The sequence below is a fragment of the Perca flavescens genome, chromosome 16 (genome assembly GCF_004354835.1).
Source record: "Perca flavescens isolate YP-PL-M2 chromosome 16, PFLA_1.0, whole genome shotgun sequence".
In the NCBI taxonomy this organism is placed as follows: Eukaryota; Metazoa; Chordata; class Actinopteri; order Perciformes; family Percidae; genus Perca; species Perca flavescens.
The window spans coordinates 27,451,160-27,471,408 of NC_041346.1; the positions used below are offsets into that span (position 1 = coordinate 27,451,160).

At 41.5% G+C, this 20,249-nt stretch overlaps 1 protein-coding gene and 1 long non-coding RNA gene across 3 annotated transcripts in view; one reads left to right on the forward strand and one right to left on the reverse strand.

Moving 5' to 3' along the window:
* Positions 1 to 20,249, reverse strand: part of pitpnm2 (phosphatidylinositol transfer protein, membrane-associated 2) — a 61,217-nt gene that overhangs the window by 8,245 nt on the left and 32,723 nt on the right. The window contains exons 5-27 of one of the 2 annotated variants that reach the window (XM_028601871.1): positions 16,894 to 17,108; positions 15,841 to 15,962; positions 15,236 to 15,469; positions 12,609 to 12,935; positions 12,422 to 12,517; positions 11,838 to 11,942; positions 11,272 to 11,336; positions 9,406 to 9,496; positions 8,292 to 8,445; positions 7,998 to 8,187; positions 7,786 to 7,905; positions 6,921 to 7,132; positions 5,969 to 6,144; positions 4,693 to 4,863; positions 4,454 to 4,585; positions 3,726 to 3,878; positions 3,376 to 3,621; positions 2,710 to 2,858; positions 1,682 to 1,798; positions 1,457 to 1,573; positions 1,179 to 1,327; positions 935 to 1,084; positions 14 to 197 (exon numbers count right to left, since the gene is read on the reverse strand). In XM_028601871.1, coding sequence (XP_028457672.1) covers positions 14 to 197; positions 935 to 1,084; positions 1,179 to 1,327; positions 1,457 to 1,573; positions 1,682 to 1,798; positions 2,710 to 2,858; positions 3,376 to 3,621; positions 3,726 to 3,878; positions 4,454 to 4,585; positions 4,693 to 4,863; positions 5,969 to 6,144; positions 6,921 to 7,132; positions 7,786 to 7,905; positions 7,998 to 8,187; positions 8,292 to 8,445; positions 9,406 to 9,496; positions 11,272 to 11,336; positions 11,838 to 11,942; positions 12,422 to 12,517; positions 12,609 to 12,935; positions 15,236 to 15,469; positions 15,841 to 15,962; positions 16,894 to 17,108 — 3,675 coding nt within the window. The remainder of the gene's footprint in view (positions 1 to 13; positions 198 to 934; positions 1,085 to 1,178; positions 1,328 to 1,456; positions 1,574 to 1,681; positions 1,799 to 2,709; positions 2,859 to 3,375; positions 3,622 to 3,725; positions 3,879 to 4,453; positions 4,586 to 4,692; positions 4,864 to 5,968; positions 6,145 to 6,920; positions 7,133 to 7,785; positions 7,906 to 7,997; positions 8,188 to 8,291; positions 8,446 to 9,405; positions 9,497 to 11,271; positions 11,337 to 11,837; positions 11,943 to 12,421; positions 12,518 to 12,608; positions 12,936 to 15,235; positions 15,470 to 15,840; positions 15,963 to 16,893; positions 17,109 to 20,249) is intronic. The other variant, XM_028601872.1, reaches the window with a different exon arrangement.
* LOC114571083 (uncharacterized) lies at positions 6,857 to 11,968 on the forward strand. The gene is made up of 3 exons (XR_003694613.1): positions 6,857 to 7,123; positions 9,387 to 9,610; positions 11,881 to 11,968. It is a non-coding gene; the product is annotated as an uncharacterized LOC114571083 (long non-coding RNA).

The window sequence follows — 20,249 nt, forward strand, 5'->3', positions numbered from 1 at the left end:
TGGCCTGACTTACCTCGTTGATGAGGCCTTTGAGGAAGTTGGCCTTGTGTCGGAGCGGGTCGTGAACCAGCCTGTCGCAGAATGAGACGATGCCGTGAGGAAAGTTATGCTGAGAGAGCCAAGCCACCACACGCTGCTTCTGCATGTCAGGACGACCCGTTACGTATACTATCAAATAGCCCAAGTCCTGCCAGTACCTGCAAAAAACAACAACATAAATGTAGAGATGTTCTGATACCATTTCTTCCTTCCTGATACCTGAACCTGGGTATCGAAATATATAAAAAGAACACTTAACTACTGAAGTAGAAAAAATAAACAACAATGAACATGTAGCTACCGTCCTTAGCATTTACAGTTAACTGTATAATAAAGGTCATCTCTGAACCCATCGGCTAGCAGTCTGACGAAGATTTAGTCTCTGGTTACAGCGGCTAACATTTTGGTTGAGGTGTTCTGGTGTAGCCAGCTGATATCAAGGCAAAGACTTCCTCTTTTGTGCGCCAGGTCCAATTAGCAACTTAAGACTCGAGATTGGAGTTGGAGTTGAGAGAAGATAATAAACTATAAATATCTCTATAAACAGATATCTGCATATGAATACATTTTTAAAAAGCTGATGAAAAGCTAAATCGCCTTAAGACGAAAGCCGATGGGTTCCAAGATTGCATTTCGGCCAATGCGTTCCGCCTCTTTTGCTCTCCACACGGAATGTTTACCTTCTTGCACACCAAAGCCCACCCAAACTTGATTATACAGTACTATACAGACTACAAACGGACTACAAACGGAACCAGAATGCTTCCGATACTCAAATCTTGTCCAGTTGCCTACAGATTATGCATTTATATGCAGATATCGGTTTAAAGCACCTAGATAACCTGTGTGTATCGTTATATAATTGCTAAGAGAGAGTTCTGGGTATGATCCTTACCTCACCACATCCACAGCTCCAGCTCGAACCTTTGGGTCGCTGCCCATTATAGACACACTGGCAGCAAATGACCCGTCAATACTGAATACAACAAACTCCGTTCCTCGTGGAACAATAGAGAGATAGCTGTCTGCAACTGTATGGTCGCCCCTGAAAGAGAAAGATGGAAGTTATTGTAAAAGGAGGAGATGTACAAGTAAAGTCAATGTTTTTGTTTACGTGAAATAATAAGGACTTTGCATACCTGACGACCATTTTGACTGGATACACTCCGATACCCAGCTTTTTGCTCTCAGGGATCACATAAGAGACCCGTCCACTGCTGTTGGTGAGCTCTGTGCTGAAGTAAACCCACTCTCCAGAGGGAGGCTGGGTCATGATGTGGATGTCAATCTGCAGGAAATAACACAAAGATCTTTCAACGCTGCGTTACCTCGATGACACAGACTGTGACGCGATTACATAACAACGTCTTTTTTTTTTTTGTCTTTGTTTTCGTCACAGGTGAACGGTCGTCAGTACCTTTTCTCCAGTGAGGGTGACCATGTCCAGAGGGCCGTACATGAAACGTCCCATCACCATCTGGGCTCCGTCCTCCGTGAACACGGCGTCGTTCACTCGGTGGTTAGCTGTCACGTTCTGAAATGCAAAATTGGATGACATGTCCATGTAACATTTACTGCATTTCGTTTTTATCCAAAACATGTCTTGTAGGAAATGCACTTAAGAGGGTACGAAAGATCTTACCCTTATTTTAACATGAGTCCTCTTGCGGAGCCACTTCTCTCGAGGTTTGGACGGAGTGAATTCAGACACTTCTTTACCATCCAGCTCCAAAATGCTGGAGTTCTCGTGTCTCATTACCTAGGGAAGATCATTTATTTTGAATAAAAAGCACAGAGCCTTTTTTAGTCTATCCCTGTTTTTTTTTTTTACTCTGGTAGTAAAACTTCATACATTCAGCTTCTGCTCTCCTCAGCACGCCACAGTTCAGCCAAAGCTAATATATGATGATACAGCAGTCTGTCGTTGCAAAGTATTTAATTCAAAGATTTTTATTTTATTTTGGACCTAAAGTAGGCACTTCCTCTGCTTGCTTTCTTTGTGTCTTCATCTGTATACTCTGGTTTATCACTGCAATGAAAATAAATGTTAAAACCCTAACCCTGTAAATAAGCATTAAACTTGCTGTAGCATCATGTTAGCTGGAGTGCTTAATTTCACTGAACAAGATATATGGCTTTGTCCTTTGCACTAAACTCTAGATTGTAGCTGAATGTGCAGTGCTGTGGAGAACTGTGAAAACAAAATCTATTTTATAAACTACAGAAGAAAACTGGAACAGACTTCACAAATTCCCTAACCAAAGTATTTGAAATCATTAATTTGACCGGATGATGGCACTAGATAAAAAGTCAGGAGATTATAGTTAGTTAAAAGTTATTACAATTTATTCTGTTGAGGACATTATTATCTTTACCAAATGTCATGGCAATCATTCCAATAGATGTCAAGATATTTCACTAAAAAACAAATGTCAACCTCACGATGGCGCTAGAGGAAACGTCAGGGGATCACCAAAGTCAGTTGGATTCATCCTCTGGGGAACATGAATGTCTGTACAAAATTTCATTGCAATCCTTTCAAAAGATAGAGACATCACAGTGGTGGGTCCCGATCGTTAGAGCCACGCCACTAGCATGGCTAAATATACGCTTTCAATTGAAAAGAAATTGAAATAAAATGTATATTAATAGCAGAAAGCATCTATGAACCTGTCTGAGTAAGAAAGAGACAACGTCTGTAGACTCCCAGTAGGAGGCATGGAAGAGATGAGGCAGAGCCACAGTCGGAAACGCTGTCAAGGCATCAGGGCAGTACAGAGCGTAGTCCATCCTCTTACTGCCCCACCACCGAGAAGCAACTACAGCGGGGGGGACAAGGGAAAGGTGGAACAAAGAGAGACAGAGTGAGTTTAGGAATCAGTGCATCCAGCATCTTGATCTTTGTCTGTGGTGTGGTAAAATAAAAAGTTGACTGCAAATCTACATTCTGCTCATCCAGAGGTGAACAGTTTGGGGTTATCATAAACTGGAGGAAGTTAAAAGATAGAACAGTTTAAAGGGTTGCACTAGGAGGGTGAAGAGTTGTAAAGAGGTTTTGAACGCACACTCGCAAGAAATAAAAATAGCTCAGACTCTGTGAGAACCTCGCCAAAGTTTATTTCTGGTTGTCTTGCAAAAAGAAAAAAACAGAAGTGGTTCTCATGAAGCTGAGGTTAAGAAAAGACTGCAGGTCTTGTTTGTCATTTTTGGAAACAGGACTACTGAGGAAGACTGAGGGGAGAGGAAGACACCAGAGGAGAAAGGAAAGAGCACAGGGGATGAGGATGGAGACTGGCATCCTTCCCTCATGTACTCTTACTACAGCTCCCGGGGTACCTTGCTCTATGTTCTTCAGCACCCCTGGTGACGGGGGTGCCGAGCTGACGTCTGTCTCGGACGTGACATCGGTGAGGTCAGAGGTCATGTCAGAGCTAACGTCCGAGCTCTGCTCACGCGCCACACCGTTGGGTTTCAGGAACACCTGACGGATAGTCTTTCGCGACCGCAGAGACGAGCTCCGAGAGACAAATCTATTGTAGGGAAGAGCCAGCTGGGACAGCAGGCTGACTTCACGTTTGTGTGCTGAGGGGACGTTTGGAGGGAGGAAATGAGAATGTCAACATATAAACTGTCAAGCTTGTAGACCAAGACTTGGGTCACACCCGGGAGGTTAGAAGTCAACTCACTGGTGGCGATGTTGGAGGCGTTGTAAGCGTCAGCTAAGCCCGACACCTGGCTGGCTATGCTGGCCTCGCTGGCCCTGCGGTGGCAGCGGAGGTGTGGGACCCCCGGTGATGTGGGCTGGCCGTCCACAAAAATGTGCGAGTGAAGAGAATCCGCTGCAGAGACAGAAGAGAGGCGTTAGTCGTGTTCTTCACTGCAGAGATGAACAAGAAATATTCCAGTAAAAAAGAAAATACGATTTGGGTCTTATTTCTGCAGCTTTGGCATAATTTCTGTTGGTTTCAACACTATAAGGATGATCAGCGTGCAAGCACACACATCTTTGTAGTCCAGGTGCTAAGTCCAACAAACTGTGATTACTCCCCTTTATCATAAAAATACACGTCTGAGTCTGTATGATCCTCCTAGCTGAAGAGCAGCCCCTTTGCTAATGTAATAAAGTACAACTTTTTATGAGAGCAGTTAACAGAGCTGTGAGTCAGCAAAGTAAGTGGCAGTTGCTACAAAAAAGTTAAGATTGCTGGTTACCGTAGCTTAGTTTAGTTTAGCATAAAGACTGAAAACGGGGAAACCTGTTTTCAGTCTTTATCCGCCTACCAGAAAGCTATCTAAAGCTCACTAGAACAGGTACATTTTAAAGAGTTACTGGATTTTCCTTTAGATACGTCAAAAACGAGAGGGATAAAGAGAGCAACAGGACTGATAGAATCTAACAGAAACAGATACACACTGTCTGTGTGGAGCTGCCAGTTGAGGACGGGCACAGGGATGGAGGTCTCATTGACGGTGCTGTCCTGACAGCGGTGGGAAACTGCACCAACAGAATCCATCAGAAGCTGAGGGTTACTCTGCACGGTCTCAACTAGGAGGCCACATGAAAGGGGGGAAGAAAGAGATACAACAAACTCATTTACATGTAGTACAGCAGTGCATTGCAATGTCTCCCGATGTCTGGTTGTGTGGACTCACCCAAGAGAGCCGAGTGTCCATCGCCCAAAGGGAAGCGCTGGTAACGAGGGACACTAAAGGGAGGCAGCAGGTGGAACCGCTTTTCCAGGAGAGGCTCGAGGCGGGAGGCCGAGGGATCGGCTGGATGAAACAGGTTGTAAACCTGCTGACAGGCCGGACGCAGAGCAGACACTGGAGAATGGGGAGGAACACAGCCAGAGTTAAGAAAGATAAAACTGTTAGATGATACATTAATGCTATCACTAGGAACCAACTAACTCACTTTTATTCATCTCTGGTTGATTATATGTAGGTACTAAGATTATGTTGCAGCTGTCCTGGTGGTCCTGCTCCACGCCCTGCTATGCCCTGTTACACTCTGCTATGATCTGCTGTGCCCTGCTATGCCATGAACTACTACAACTACTATTTCTGGTCATTGTTCCATCATCTTTATTGTGACTATTATTGCCACTGTCAGACACCGCTTACCAAGAGCCTGGGTCTGTCCGAGGATTCTCCCTAAAAAGAGGTTTTTGGTCTTTGTAAATTATAGAGTGTGGTCTAGACCTACTCTATCTGTAAAGTGTCCTTAGAGAACGCTTGCTTGTTATGATTTGATACTATAAATAAAATTGAATTGAAAAGCAGGGAGAAACAGCTAGCCTGGCTCTATCCTAGCAAACCATCACCTCTAAAGCTCACAAAGAAATTATGAGTTCTCCGTAAAATCACAAATTATGTTAAGAATAGTATGATGTGTGTCTGTGACTTTAATGCCAAACAAACTACTGTATGTATAGTAAGAAGAGCGTGCAGCTTCAGCCTACCCCTTTCAGTCTGAACAAAAAAGAAATGGCTGAGAAAACTAATGAATGAAAAAGAGAAACAAAGAACCTCCTATTCTGTGAACAACTTAAATCATACGCTATCTAATTGGAAACTAGTCCAGCTGTTAGCCCAGCAGCTGCAGGTCAGTAACCTCTCTCCTTTAAACCCCAAAGGAAACACAATAGTTAGATTCACAGCCAAATCTTTTTCATCCTTTGAGATCAGAAACGTGACCTCTGACTGCTGACACCTGCTTTCCAGCTGCTGGAGACGAGTATCTCACGCAGGAAAAAAACATCAAAGGCTACAAATAACCACTTCCTGTTCATCTGGCAAAAGGAACGTTATTACAAGAGACCTTTTGTTTTTAAACCTACAGTATACGCTTAATCAGATACATGAGGAACATCATCATAAACCAAACTAAAATCAAAAGGTGCACAACAAAGTAGAAAAGCTTCCTCACCATCCAACAAGGGCACCACAGTCTTCCTCAGCGCGAGCACCAGACCCAGAGGGGAGCCGAACATGAAGAAGTCAGTCACCTCGAAGTCAAACTTTCCCAAAGAGCCTCCTTCCAGCATCGTGCTGCCGCTGGAGCGCCGTGACCCGGGCTCCCCGTGGAGCACACTGAAGTGAAGACTGGAAAACATTCATACAATCAGTGTTAATGTCGTTAATAAAACTAGGGCGAAAACATTTGTTAACGACCTATTTTTCATGATTAAAACAAAATGAAAAGTAACTATTCTAAAAAGTCACCAACCAAGATTTATGACAAAATGTGTTCCATTTTTCATCAACAACGATAATGTGAAAGACAATAGACAAATGAACAAAAGATTGTTTTAAAGCAAAATCTTTATGAACTAAATGAATCTACAATCCATTGAGAAGAAGAAGGAGCTAAGACAAACGACAAAAACCTGCAAGCAGCACGGCTACTTTTGTGTTGGTATTGAAAGGAATGACTAATTGCAGGATTAATGTCGATGGTCAGACTAAATCATCTAAATCCTCCTGTAGATGTTCACTAAAGAAATATCACGACGTTATCTGATATTTTAGCTTCTCCACTTAAGCTAAACCCAGACAGTGAACAGTATTTCAGTGGACAAGTGGGTGAATGAGCTGTGCTAATATTAATGCTAGGTGAGCAGGAACAACATAGTGAGTTAAGAGAGTCAGTCTGTTGTATTACTGCAAAAAAATAAATGCTGTCTTTTCCACTAACCTCGTGACAGACAAGACCGATACAAAACAAAGACGTCGACAGCTGTAGCCTCAAAATGCTTAGAAGACATAAAAATGAAAAAAAAAAAATTTTGTTGACTACAATTAATATACATGAACGCTACATACACTGGCTGAAATCTGTCCGAGAGTTTGTGACATTTGTGTCTATTTCCATGTCTCACCTGGACAGGAAGGCCTGGTGATGTTTGATGGTGTCCAGCTCGTACGTGGAGGAGTCGCTGCGCTTGCGTGGGAGCTGTCTCTTGGGGTCGTCGGGCCCCGAGCAGCGAGGGATGTCGATGTTGCTGCGGCTGAGATGGCGGCTTCCTTCAAGGGAGGGCGTGGAAGGAGAGATGCTGTTTACGACTATGCCCGGAGAGAGAAGGTCTGTGTCCTGAAAGACAGAGAAAACAAAAAGGGATCCAAATGGTTAAAACAGTTTCTACAGTTTAAGATGTTTGATACACTAGCAGCATGGCTGTAGGGATGAAACTGTAGGTCAGTCCACCATTTACTCAAAACTCAAATATCTTAAACATTTTTGGTTGGTTTGCTGGTATTTAGTATGCTGACGTTAGCATTTAGCTCACATTTAGTGGCTGTAGACTCTTAAGCTTAAGCTTTGTTTATACCCGCACAAGTTTGTTGCAGTACTCTCCGAAACGCTGGGGCAAGTACAAACTAAATTATTTGAGAATAAGCAAGAAGTAGAGAAGAAGTAGTAGGGAGCGGAAGTAAATAAATACAAAAGGCTGCCTGGCAACAGTAGTAAACACTGACGTACTGCCAAACATTGCATTATTGACTAAAATTATGAGCGCTACTGTTGCCTACCTCCAAGTCAAAATTACTGTCTGCCTCTCGATGTTTAACAAACTGGACACAGCCATCCTAATCATCACAGCTTTCCACGTAATCTCTTACAAAAAGTGCAGAATGCGCCTAGTTAGAAGCAATTCAGAGGTGCATGACCAAGTGCTGTGACACATTTTGCGAGCATAGACCCAGTTTTAGTCTTGTTTATTGCCAGAGAGTTGAGATTGTTACCTGTACACTGATGGCGCTGCCCCGTCTGCTGCTGTTTTGGCTTTCTGACACCGTCACCGAGCTGCTGCACAGAGCATCAAACCCCAGGATACCTCCGACACAGTCCCCGATAACACACACCTGCATTGGAAAACAGATTGCAAAAACCATGAATCAGCGTCAGTCACCAAACCAGTGAGGAGAAAATATGAAGCGCGAGGTTACACACTGACCTGGCCATTAAAAGACGCTCCTTCTACAGACTTGACGAAGTCGCTATACACCTGATTGGCTCTTAAGATGACGGATGCTACGGCGTCTTGGTACTGGGGCGCCGAGGTAGCCAACAGGGGCAGAGCAGCCAGAGGGATGTGGTCCTGACTGCTGGACAGGCAGCCCTCGTCGTAGCTGTAGGGGCTGAGACTGCCAATCAGAGAGGACGCGTTGTTATCCGTCCGTATGTGGGTTTCACACAGCAGGTAGTGAATGCATTACAGCAGATTATTTAAAGAGTAATAATGGCTCACTTGGAGACTAGTGAGAATGCGTCGACACAGACAGCAGGACAGGGGACCATCCGGATGGCGATACGGCCCAGCGTCGCTGGGTAATGGACCCTCATCACGGTCTCAAAGGCTCCGCTCAGCGTGTTCACATCTGCCTGCTTGCTGTTCTGTTCACCTGCAGACAATAAAGATATAAAATATTTTTGGAGGACTTTTGATTCCCAAACTTTTGTGACCAATAAAAACAAAGCGATCCGATCCATAGTCATAAGTTGCATTTGTCAAATAGCCGCAGGTTTTGTTTCTTTCTCACTCTTAATTTTGAAGAGTTCTGAGGAAGTTAAAATGATCTGAATCAAAGTAGAGTAATAAAGTTGAATTTGTGCATCAGAAATGTCTTTTATGATGTTATTCATTTTGCACATCCTCAGATGTATCTTGTATTACCATGAGACCTGGGTCTACTGCTCTAGTTTAGAGCTGTAATGATGTGTTTTCCCACTGAAAAGATCAATCATTTCTGATTCACAAGATATGTGATTTTAAATCTGCAACGAGTGAACTTCTTTGGCTGCTTGAGTGCAGCAGAAAAAAAAGCTGTAAACATAACACTGACACATCATAACATTTTAAGTTGATATGTTGAACTTGTTAGCAAATAGTTGATTATTTCCACATTCAGCAAGAGCAACATGATGATTCATTAGGAGTGGTGGTGTTTGTTTACACCTAATGAATTAAGTCTCTACCAACTCCTGATGAAATATCTGTCTCTTTAGCTGCTTAATGCTCCACTATGTTCACCGGCTAGTCTCTAACTATGTCTGTCTGCTGCTCTGCACTGTGCAGATGGTGTACAATCATTTTTTAGAGCTTTTTTTCGCTGATAACAGCTGCTGGAAAGGACAAAACAATGAGCTGAAAGCTAAAACGCTCTGTAGAGCCGAGAGAAACAGATTCAGGTGATAATTCTCTGTAGGGTCAACCCCCCTTTCACATTAAACAGCCTTTTGATCCATTGTTATTATAACAATATTAAGTCTATCTGATTGAATTACTCATGGAGTAATGGAGGAATTGATTTTAACAAGAGTGACTTTCATATTAATGTTGCAGGATTTTGTTGCAGCCGTACCAGAGCCAGTGTCCAGGATGTTGCCTCCGTGCAGGACCAGAACGAGGACGTGAGTTTTGGACGATTGAAGACACTGCTGAGACAAACAGTCCTGCAGGTACAGGACAGACGGGAAGGAAACAGGGTGAAAAGAGATGACGGAGCAAGCAGATTACAGGAATATATGGGGAAAGGAGAGAAGAGCAGCGAGGGAGACAAATGCAGGGTAAAACACTTCACACCTATCACTTTCATATCTGTTCGTTAAATATGAAGCTACAGCCAGTAGCCAGTTAGCTTAGCACAAATAGTGGAAACAGGTGGAAACACCTGTACAGCTCACTAATTAACATGTTGTATCTTGGTAAATCTCTACAAAAAAACAACATTCAACATCTTACAGCAGGTTATGTGTCGGACTATTTCTTGGTTGCAACTAGTAACTAATGAGTTCTATCATGTATTCTACACTAAATCAGGGTCCCAGTCTTTCGTGAAGGACTTTTCCGGAACATTTTAAGTGATGATCCAGCTGGTATGACAGAAAGGGATCGCGCCCTCCACTAATACGTTCCTCTCTGTGGAAGTCTAATTTAAAAGCTGTACAGTCTATGGCTCTAACATTTTAGAAATCATGAAATCATGAAATCATCTCTTACGTCAGTGGTTCCAAAACTAAAGGGGGCACCCCCTAAAGTGGTCCTGGACATATAACAGGGTGGGTGCTGCAAGGCTAAATTTAAATAAATAATGTCTGGTTCTGTTGCATTGCTAGCAAAGCATGGACATGTTTGTGAAAACACTGACAATTAATCCAAACCGAACACCACAACTACCAAAAACAAAGACAAGAAAATGTGTAGTGTGTATGAAGTGGTGACCACAATTCCATCTAAGGAGCCTGATTTAACTGCCAATCTCCCAGTCGAATCGTTTGTCGTCTCGTTGTCGTTTCATGGGGAAACAGCTGATTGTGGCGCATCGCGTGTTCTGTCAGTCAGTCTGTCTCCAGGGGGCCCGGCAGAAAGGGTTTAGGAACCATTGTCTAACCACAGTTACCAGCCAGCAGTGACTAATGTTTAAATTTGAATGACAATATAACTTACATTATTCAGTTTCACCACTTAAATTGTAATGTTATCCAACCTGCTTGTGCTACCGTGTGACATGACTCGGGGGTGTGCTCACAGCGTTTCCACAACTTGACAGCCTTATTAAAAACCATTTGATTGTTAATTTGATCCTGAACATGACTTCAGATGGCAATGTTATCTATTTTGGGGAGCTGTGATGGATAGCCTAGTAGTTCATTCTCTGCTGAAGGAAAATATGAGAACACAATTTTTTTTAGGGCATTTTCTTTTTTTCCCCATGACTGAAAACTTTGTCATGTTTTCCAGATTGTAGATGACGTGTGGAAACCCTGTAGATGTAATGTTGTATTACATGTCCTATAATGTGCTCTGTACCTAAGATGTCTAATTCTACTCTCTTTTAATGGAAGAACTGTGCACTACAACACAGCCTTTCACGCTCTACCGGCTACAGGACTGATATTTACATTTAGTTTACTGGAAAACCAAATGGACTGATGTTGTTGCCTTTTTGAGACACGACACTGGATACAACAGCATCAACACACAGCATTTATACAAACTCACACAGTGTAAACTTTGGAAGCCTTAGCGCCCTATTTGCTGCAACCTCTGGTTAAATAAAACTCCACTGATGGCTGCAGTAGCGAGTGGATCCTAGTTTCACTACACTGGCAGGACGACTGAAAATTAATTGAGGAGGAGAACTGTTATCTACAAGCTATTTAATTAAGGGTGTGAGTGTGAGAGAGAGAGAAATGGACGAAAATAGAGAAAAGTAAAGAAACTGTACCTCCATCTGCCTCTCCTCATTACTCATCGCGGCGTACTCCCCGCCCGACTCCTGATACAACGTTTCTGTGAAAACATAAATTCATTCAGGAAATGAAAGATGACTTAAACAATAATGTAAGGTCCTATTTGTCGGTACAGGATCTGATGTGACCATAAGTGTTCCCTGTTCTATTTAAAGTAAACTATGTAACAGAGTCAGCATACATGAATTTGACTTGTTTCCTCCTAGTTTAATACTGCTTTTATTGTTCTTAATGGTTGTGTCTGTTTTTTTTTTTTTTTCACTTTATACCCTGTTGTTTTGCTTTGCTTACATTTTTCTGCTTCTGTGTTGTGTCTTGTCTTGTGCTGAGTTGTGTTTTGCTTGTGTTGTCTTTTTGTTTCTTTGTATTTAAAAAAAAGCCTTTTTAACATTGAAGGCAGGGGACTACAGATGAAAAATAGCCTTTTGGCTAATTCTGGCTTTTTTCAACCCATGGGAAATCATGTGTTTTATTAATTTGCGCTGTCCCCTTTCATAAATAAAACTAAACTCAAAACTCAATCACAAGGAGAGTCGCCTACCTTGTGCTTCATCTGCCTCTGTTGTTTCTATCTTGTCCATCAGGTCGTTGGAGCTCCACTTGGTGATCTCCTTGGCAAACATCTCCTCGTTGTCAGAAAAGTCCTCTGCAAGACACACAGAACACGTCTAAGGGTGCATTAACACTAACCAGCCAGGCCTTCTGACTTTTCAGTTACAAGGTCGAACCTGATGATCTGATGAAAAGAGGTAGTCTTGGTCGTGATCAAATTGAACCATTGTCTGGTTTGTTTTGAGTGTAAAAGCATTTTGTTTCTGGATGTATCAGACTTTTGGACCATTACGTAAACTTCTGGCAGGCTATCGTCGTGTTATAGGAGCGGTGAAGCTCCGATAAGGAATAGCTCAGTGCTTAGTGTGTATGCAGCGAGTGTGGAGACAGTGACGGTGGATGCGCTCAGAGCAGACAGGTGTCGGCGATCAGAGCGGAGAAGAAAGTAGCAGTTAAGTTGTTAGGTGGTAGCAAACGTGCAGTGTTGGTTTCAGTTTGTCTCCGAATAAAAACTGCAGCTTTTCAAGTCCCGAGAAGTAAAGCTCCGTATCACGCAGAGTGTGATGATTTTACCGTGAGCATCAAAGAACTCATCGTCTGTACTGTCGTCTGAGTCTCGGGCGATGCTCTGCATCCTCCACTCTGAAATGCTCTGGTGAGACGGACTCCCTGTAAACACACACAACACAACAGCTCGTAATGTTATTCTTATACAACGTTTGCCAAAAGCAGTATTAAATAAGCCCAAACTGGTTCTCACCGCCTCTCTTAGTTGACCTGTTGGATGAGTGAGAGGACGTTGACCACTGCTTGGTGAGCTCCCCTCGTGTCTCCAGTGAGTCTCCCAGTTTCCCTCCGCCTCCTTCCGCCTCTGCAGCCGATCCCACGGCCTCAGCTCCCTGCTCCTGGTCCTGGCTGACAGCCTCTGCTCCCCCCTCTTCATTCAGGCTGTACTGGGCCATCTTCTTTGCTAAAGCCAGCTGGGTCTCCAGCTCCAGCAGCCGGATGTCCTCGATGGTCAGGCCGTACCACTCGTCCTGCCAGCACCACGCCTGCCGGTGGGCTCGAACCATCACTTTACGCAGACCTGGACGGACAGCAACACAGATTTATTGCCATTTTAGTGAAGAGCAAATCATATTTCTGTGACATACATCTATTAAATTGGATTAACCTTAAATTAATATATAGCTATGTTTGGCAAATACAGATTCACAGTTAAGTATGTCAGTTAAAGGTCCCGAGCAAAGGAGAATGAAATGAAATCTGCGGCTCTCCAACCAGACCAAGGAGGAATGTTTTTAGCAAATAACACATTATAATAATGAATAATGAATAAGAAATGTGGCTTAAACTTCTGGATTTTTATTGTACTTAAGACTGGTTTCATTGATAGAAAACCAAGACTAAGATAACGCTACAGTTAGTTTACATCTCTAACCAGAAACTGCAAGAAAGAACATTTAATTAAATAAATAAAGCATGCAAAAAAATCAGACTGCAATGTAGTCTTTGTAATTCAAAATCAATTATTTAAGTTTCTAAACAATTTTCTTTTTTGACAAAAATAATAAAAATAAAAATATTGTGGTAGTGCTGCAAGAATATGTGATTTACTTGTTTAATTTTTCATAACTGTAGTGGGGCAATCACATATATGTATATGTATCTGAGTTTCACTTTAAAGGGGAAATGACAGTATACATTTGCTCTGACAAACAGATATATTTGGTATTCTCTCGATACGTAATTCTTGATCTTGATCTCAGTGACATTAAAAAAAATATTCTTCATATCTGAAAATACATTACAAATTAAAAAAAAACAGACTAGAGAAATCCCTGGATCCTCTAAACGAGATTGAAAGGTGATCCATCAAAGGAGATTTTAATTTCTAAATTTAAATCAATGTCTAAACAAGCACCAGCTGGTTATGAAACCTGATTATGATTAAAACACCCAACCTGGCAATAAAAGCCAAAATTAGCAAACAAAGAAAGCTATTAAATTAATATCCAGTGGAAATAACCTCTGACACATTGATAAAGCTTGAACGCTTCTGCATTATACAACCCAAAGACCCCTCCAGCACAATTTCTAATAAAGACGCTAAGTGAGAAAAAAAATCTGCTTTAATGCAGATGAGATGCGGTGAATATTTTAAGGAAGAAGCCCGGTAAACAGCTGCAGGTTTATATTAGCACATAAACAAAAGGAGAAGTTCTTTACAAGCACGCGTGTTGAAGTGGCAGTCAATGCAATGGGGACAAAAAAGAAAAGACATCTTGTGGTTTTAGATGTGTTGATTAGACAGACTCGGAGCGAGAATGCCATGAAGATAGAGCAGCTGCTGCTTCATTAGTCTGGAAGTAAACGCTGCGAGGAAGTGAGCCGAGGGCCGAGAGAGCGTAAACAGTGTAAACAGTCTTAAATCACAGCAGTGAAACAGAAAACATTGGCAGGAAATTAATCCGGTCTGTTGTGTTATCTCAGGGAGCCAGACTCTTCTCGGTGCTCCTGCCTCTCAAACACTTTCCATAAGGCAGCTTTAGTATTTTATTTATTTGTTTTACCTGTCCCTCTTATTATTCCTCCCACTCACCGTTCGTTAATCAGTGGTTTATTATTAGAGAGATCAGGTCTATTGTTTTCTTATGGTTACTCATCATTTTCATATACACACACCTGCAGACACAAAGACCCAGAAAAATCCTAAATATCTTTTGACTTTTTATGTTTTCTTTTACTTTATGACATTTTAGGATTATTTTAAATCTTCAAGGTTATAAGTTTCAGGGTTATCCTGATTTATTTGGTTAATTCCCTACTTTTTCAGCAGTATCACTGATTTTTCAGGATTATTTCCAGCATTTCTGACATTTTAGGAACATCTCAAAATTATTATTTTTAGGATTGGGACCTATTTTTACACGATATCTTGTACTTTTTAGAGTTATTCTAAACTTTGAAAGTTCTTCCCACATTTCATCATCACTGACTTTTCATGGTTGTCCTTTTACTTTTTAAATGAGTTATTAACAACTTTTTAAGGATTCTCAGTGACTTTTCAGGAATATTCCCAACTTTTTCGTGGTTATCCTTTACTTCTTAGAGTTATTCTCAATTGTTTAGGGCTAGCCCTCACTTTTCTAAAAACGTTCACTGTTCCCATTATTCCAGGGTTGTCACTGTCAATTTCCAGGGTTTACTTTTCAGGAATATGAATTCGGTACATTTCAGCATTATTCCTGACTTTTCATGGTTAACCCGGACTTTTCAGGAACATGCCTTACATTTTAGTGGTAACAGTAAGACTTGACTCATTGAGAAAGAGAGAGAAAAAGGAAGAACGAACACACACACACACACACCATCTGCCATACCTACCCACGTCGTGTATGAAGCGTTCGATCTTGGACTGCATGCCCCAGTATCTGAACTCCACTTTGCAGAGCTTGTAGGCACACATGACGGGACATTCACCCGGATTCTGGTTGATCTCCTCGATCCAGTCGTCTGACAGCGGACCCCGTTTGGTTTTGACGGACTGATACAGTTTAGGGTCTTCTTCCGCCAGGTACTCGTGAGGAGGGATGTAGTCCTTCACGATGTCTATGGGGTCTGAAAGGCGGGGGGAAAAAAGTCATTATGAATCACACAAAAGCCACACTGATGTAGATGTCAGCATTAGGTATGAGCAGGACAGATGTCACGATGACTGAACACCTGTATGAAAAGGTGTGTGTGACTTTCATGTAATAACTCCCTGCAGGGAATGTGTCTGCACATTTCTCCTTCATCCCAGTGACTTTTAGTATTCAGAGACGCAACACTCCCTCAGGCTGTATTCGTCCACATTACGCTGTCTGCGTTTTCACTGCAAGTAACACTGTGAAGATTTGACTCCTGATCCTGCTCACAATGAAATAAAAGTCTACTCAGGGAGTTTTCACAAAGGTAGCAGAGCGTGTGTTCTTGTGTGCATGACTCACCTACAGTCCTCTGTCTCTTTTCAGCAGAAGACATATTGAAGACGTCCACTTGATTTCCAGTATCTGGTTTATAATACGTCTCAATGTCTATAGAGAATTTCTCTACAAAGGGACAGGTATATCTGAGAAACAAAAGAGAAACGGTTGTTTATTTAACAAACTTTATTGTTTGTCTCTTTTTTAGTCCTTGTTTCTTTGTTTACTTATTTACAGCTTGTTTGTTGTCCCCATAAATTTGCCCATGACGTATGTATGTGTGCCTGATGTTGATGTGTCCTACATGTGATTTGATTTATCTATTTAATTTTTACATCTCTTATCATTTTGTATTTGTTACAATAATACTAGTCCATTTGATCAATGGCTATTTGATCTCATGTACGTTATGTAACTTACTTCTATCTAGTTACTATTATCATATTATCATTATTAAAAGTAGACCCAAGGATTGTTTGGGGTGGGTGGGGGGTGATGAGGGTGAGGGAAACGGAGATGGGAATTCTACAGTAATGTAATTGTATACAATTGCATTGAAAAAAAAAGAAAGAAAAGAAGTAGGCATGTGTGTCCCCGAGGCCCCTTCTTCCATCACTTTGGCAGTTTATGGCAAAAAAAAAATTAAATACTTGAAGAAATACACCAATCCGTGACAATTTGGTCTATTAATTTGGTCTATTAATCCACAAATCAAGTTATCTGGAGGATATAAAAAGTTGATTAATCAGCTGAAATTGTTCCAACAAAAAAAAAGGCACCATCAGCAATATCAGTTGTTACAGTATTTCATTCCTTCAGATTTATGAATCCAGAAGCCATAAAATAAAAACCATTAACAACGTTTTATTACAAAGAGTTCAGTCTTTCTACTTTAAGTAATGCCAGCTGCCTAAAGTCTCTTTATGCAACGCATCCCTAAGTGTGAACAAATGTTTTAGCACAGGGATGATTTTAGTGTCCGAGCACTTTTATAATATCTTCATGTCCAAATGACGATTCGTCATTTTTAATATGTGCGATGAGTCATTTTTCCTGCTTTTTGTGTGGCGGTCTCACCGGGTTCGTGTGTAGGGGTAGGCGTTCCAGGACTCCTCTTCCACTCGGAGGGCAGCTTGAGGCAGAATGGCACAGAACCACGACGGGATGTGTTTTCCGATGTGGTAGACCTTGTGCGTGTACTGACCCGAGCCGCCGGGGCCGTCCTCGTAAGGCTTGTTCTCCAGGATCTCCACACCGCTGCCCTCGCCACAGCTCTCCTCTCTGCTCTTTTTCTGCAAGGCGGCAGAAAGAGGACAAGACGGACAGAGGGGAGGAGGGGAGACAAAGGAGCTGCTTAGAGTCATCATACATTCAAAAAAGTATTACGTTGTCTTACATTTCGTTATATTATTTCTGGGTGTAGGTTTGGTATTAGCAGTGAAATCAGAGATTCAACCCCCCACTCCAGAAAAGACATTTCATGCATTTATTAGGCATCTACATATTATAATTATTACCTCCACAAGGGAGGTCATGTTCTCTGCTTGGTTTGCTTGTTGGTTTGTCTGTCGGCAGAGTTACGAAGAAACTACTGGCTTAAAAAACACTTCTACTTTTTGTGAATTAAGCAAAGACGGCCTCCACAATCTTTTTTTTTTTTAAGATTTTTTTTTGGGGCTTTTTCCTCCTTTATTTGATAGGACAGCTAGGTGAGAAACCTGGACCTCTGCGTCAAGGAATAAACCTCTCAGTATATGTGCGCCTGCTCTACCACTGATCCAACCCGGCCACCTCCAACAATCTTTAAGGAAAATTGTTGTCCTTTGTTTTTAGGAAAATGTAACTGGAAATAAAAACAATCATAGCTTAGCGTTAACAGTTAAGCTCAGCAGGTCTGTCAAGCTTTCGATTTTGTATTTTTGACATGGAAGGGATGTGCATTTAATGGTATAATCTCACACACTGTTGGGATATATTTTATTGAGTGAATCAAACCGAAACTTGAGGCAGCGCAAGCAAAACCTCATCCAGACGTTCAGCCTGACACACATCCTCCCATCCTCCCATCCTCCCTCCTTTCCACTTCAAATGAAACCCCTGAGACCCTGACACAGCGCTCCTGCCTCTGATCCAGGTCTTTTCCAACCTTGTGGAAACCCTCATAGCTGGATGGATGATGCAGCAGAGGGAAAGTGATGAGCTGGAAAGAAAAACGCTGCCACACGGGGAAAAAAGGAAGAAACTGCTTCTCTTTTAATTCTTTTAGTCACACCCTCCTAATTTCTCCACAGCTCAACTTTGCCTCTTCTTCTCTTTTCCCCTTCTGTGCTAAATAATCCAAACTATGTTAAGCAGTGGTGTATTCTAATGTATTGTAGTGGGTATACTGTAATGTATATATACATATTCTGATACACTTTTATGCACCAATTTACGGTGAAATACATTTATTTAGCCTATGTCAAGAAGAAAAACACAAATGACAATTCAAAATATAATGAAACTATGTTGTTACGTGTCATTGGGCATTTTTAAGTAGGTGCATGGAAATCCTGGAGATTTCTTGGTGGGTATACTGCGTATACCTGCGTATCACATAGACTACACCACTGCGGTTAAGTATATTTTTTAAAGATGAGTTCAGGTGAGGCACACTCACTGTGTAGAGGAAGTCAAATCAGTGGTTTCCTTTTCTCCCCAGCATGTTACCTCCACTAATAATAAAAGACAGCAGATGGTTCAACCCTCACCCCACAGATCCTGAACAACTGAGCTGTGATTTAAGCCTGTTGCTCCACAGAGGGAGATGTGAATTACAGCATCACTTTATAAACACACAACATCTCCTTAAGAGGCTCTCAATTTAGACTGTAACCGACTTGTTGTGTTTATATGGCTGGTAAAATATATCAAATCCCTCCAGGATCTGATACAAGATCCCAATTATCTACCTTTGAGTTTAAGAAAAGGGAATCAACCAGTGCTGAAAGGATTCGTAAATGAATCAATTAGTCCGTCTAGAAGTGATCAATTATATCACTAATTATATGTAGTACACTCACAGATATTTATTTTTTTTTAGATTATTTTTTGGGGTATTTTTAGGCCTTTATTTCCACGGGACAGATGAAGACATGAAAGGGGAGAGAGAGAGAGGGAGAATGACATGCAGTAAAGGGCCGCAGGTCGGAGTCAAACCCACGGCCACTGCGTCGAGGAGTAAACCTCTATATATGTGCGCCTGCTCTACCAACTGAGCAAACCCGGCCACATATTTAAAAATATTTGAATTAGAATAGAATAGAAATTTATCAAGTAGCACTAATGGAAGAAATCAAAAGGAAAACTAAACTGTATTTACAAGGAATATATACAGTTACATATAGTTACTGTATATAATAACGTTTTTTTTATTGTAGTATAGATAGAAAAGAAATTATAAATAAGAAAATGTCAAATATTTGCCGTTTCCAGTTGATAAAAATATGATCTTTTCTCAGTAATCAGTCAAAATGTGCGTCAGCTGTATGATTAAGCCCAACATCACAACAATGATGATGGATGAAGCTATAAATGAATATAAAGATATAAGTTACCTAAGGCAGTGTAGTTTTAATCAATTAAATACATCTTAAATCTTTGTTGGCATAACCTCCTAGGCTTTAATCTTACAGGTGAATCAGCCAGATGACGGCACTGTAGATACTGTACTCTGGTGTCAAACTGATGATTGAAAAGCTATTTTATTCCTTCCGCTGTAATGTGCGGCCAGTCGAGGAACAGCACTACGTGAATACAAATCATCGCGATCATTATTAACAGCAAGAGTGGGGTGCTCGGGGTCAAGAATGAGAGCTCAGATTGAACACGGAGCTCTCTCTCTCTCCTGAAGACTTTGGGGAGGTGATATCAGTAATGAAGGTCAGAGGAGGCAAAGAGCTGGAAAATTGCTGTAATCCAGCAGGTAATGTAATTTAGGTGAGGAGCTAAGGGCCTTGAATTACCCTCCTTGTGTCTGCTGCAATACAGGAGAGAGTCCAAGCACACAGGATCTGTATTAATGACACATATCTTAGAGCTACAGAGTCGACTATTCAGCATGTCTGTAGGGACTTTTTATACATCATTATGAACAGCAGTACTACAGGTCTTTGCTGTGTAGAACGTGGAATGAGTTATTCTCTTGCACAATAGTGTCACAACAGTCAGAGACAGCCAAGACTTAAGATCTAAAGCTAAAGATGCAGTCAGCAGTTTTAATATATCCACCTCGCGGTAATATAACCTTCAGCTTCCTCTCTGCTGCGTTACTCGAAAACAACCGTCATGTACAATAATAGTGGAAGCGTTTCTAAACCTGAAGATGTAAAGATGCTGAGTCTGCTGCTCAGGTGTTTTCCGGTGTTTAACTGTCATCACAATCAGACACGCAC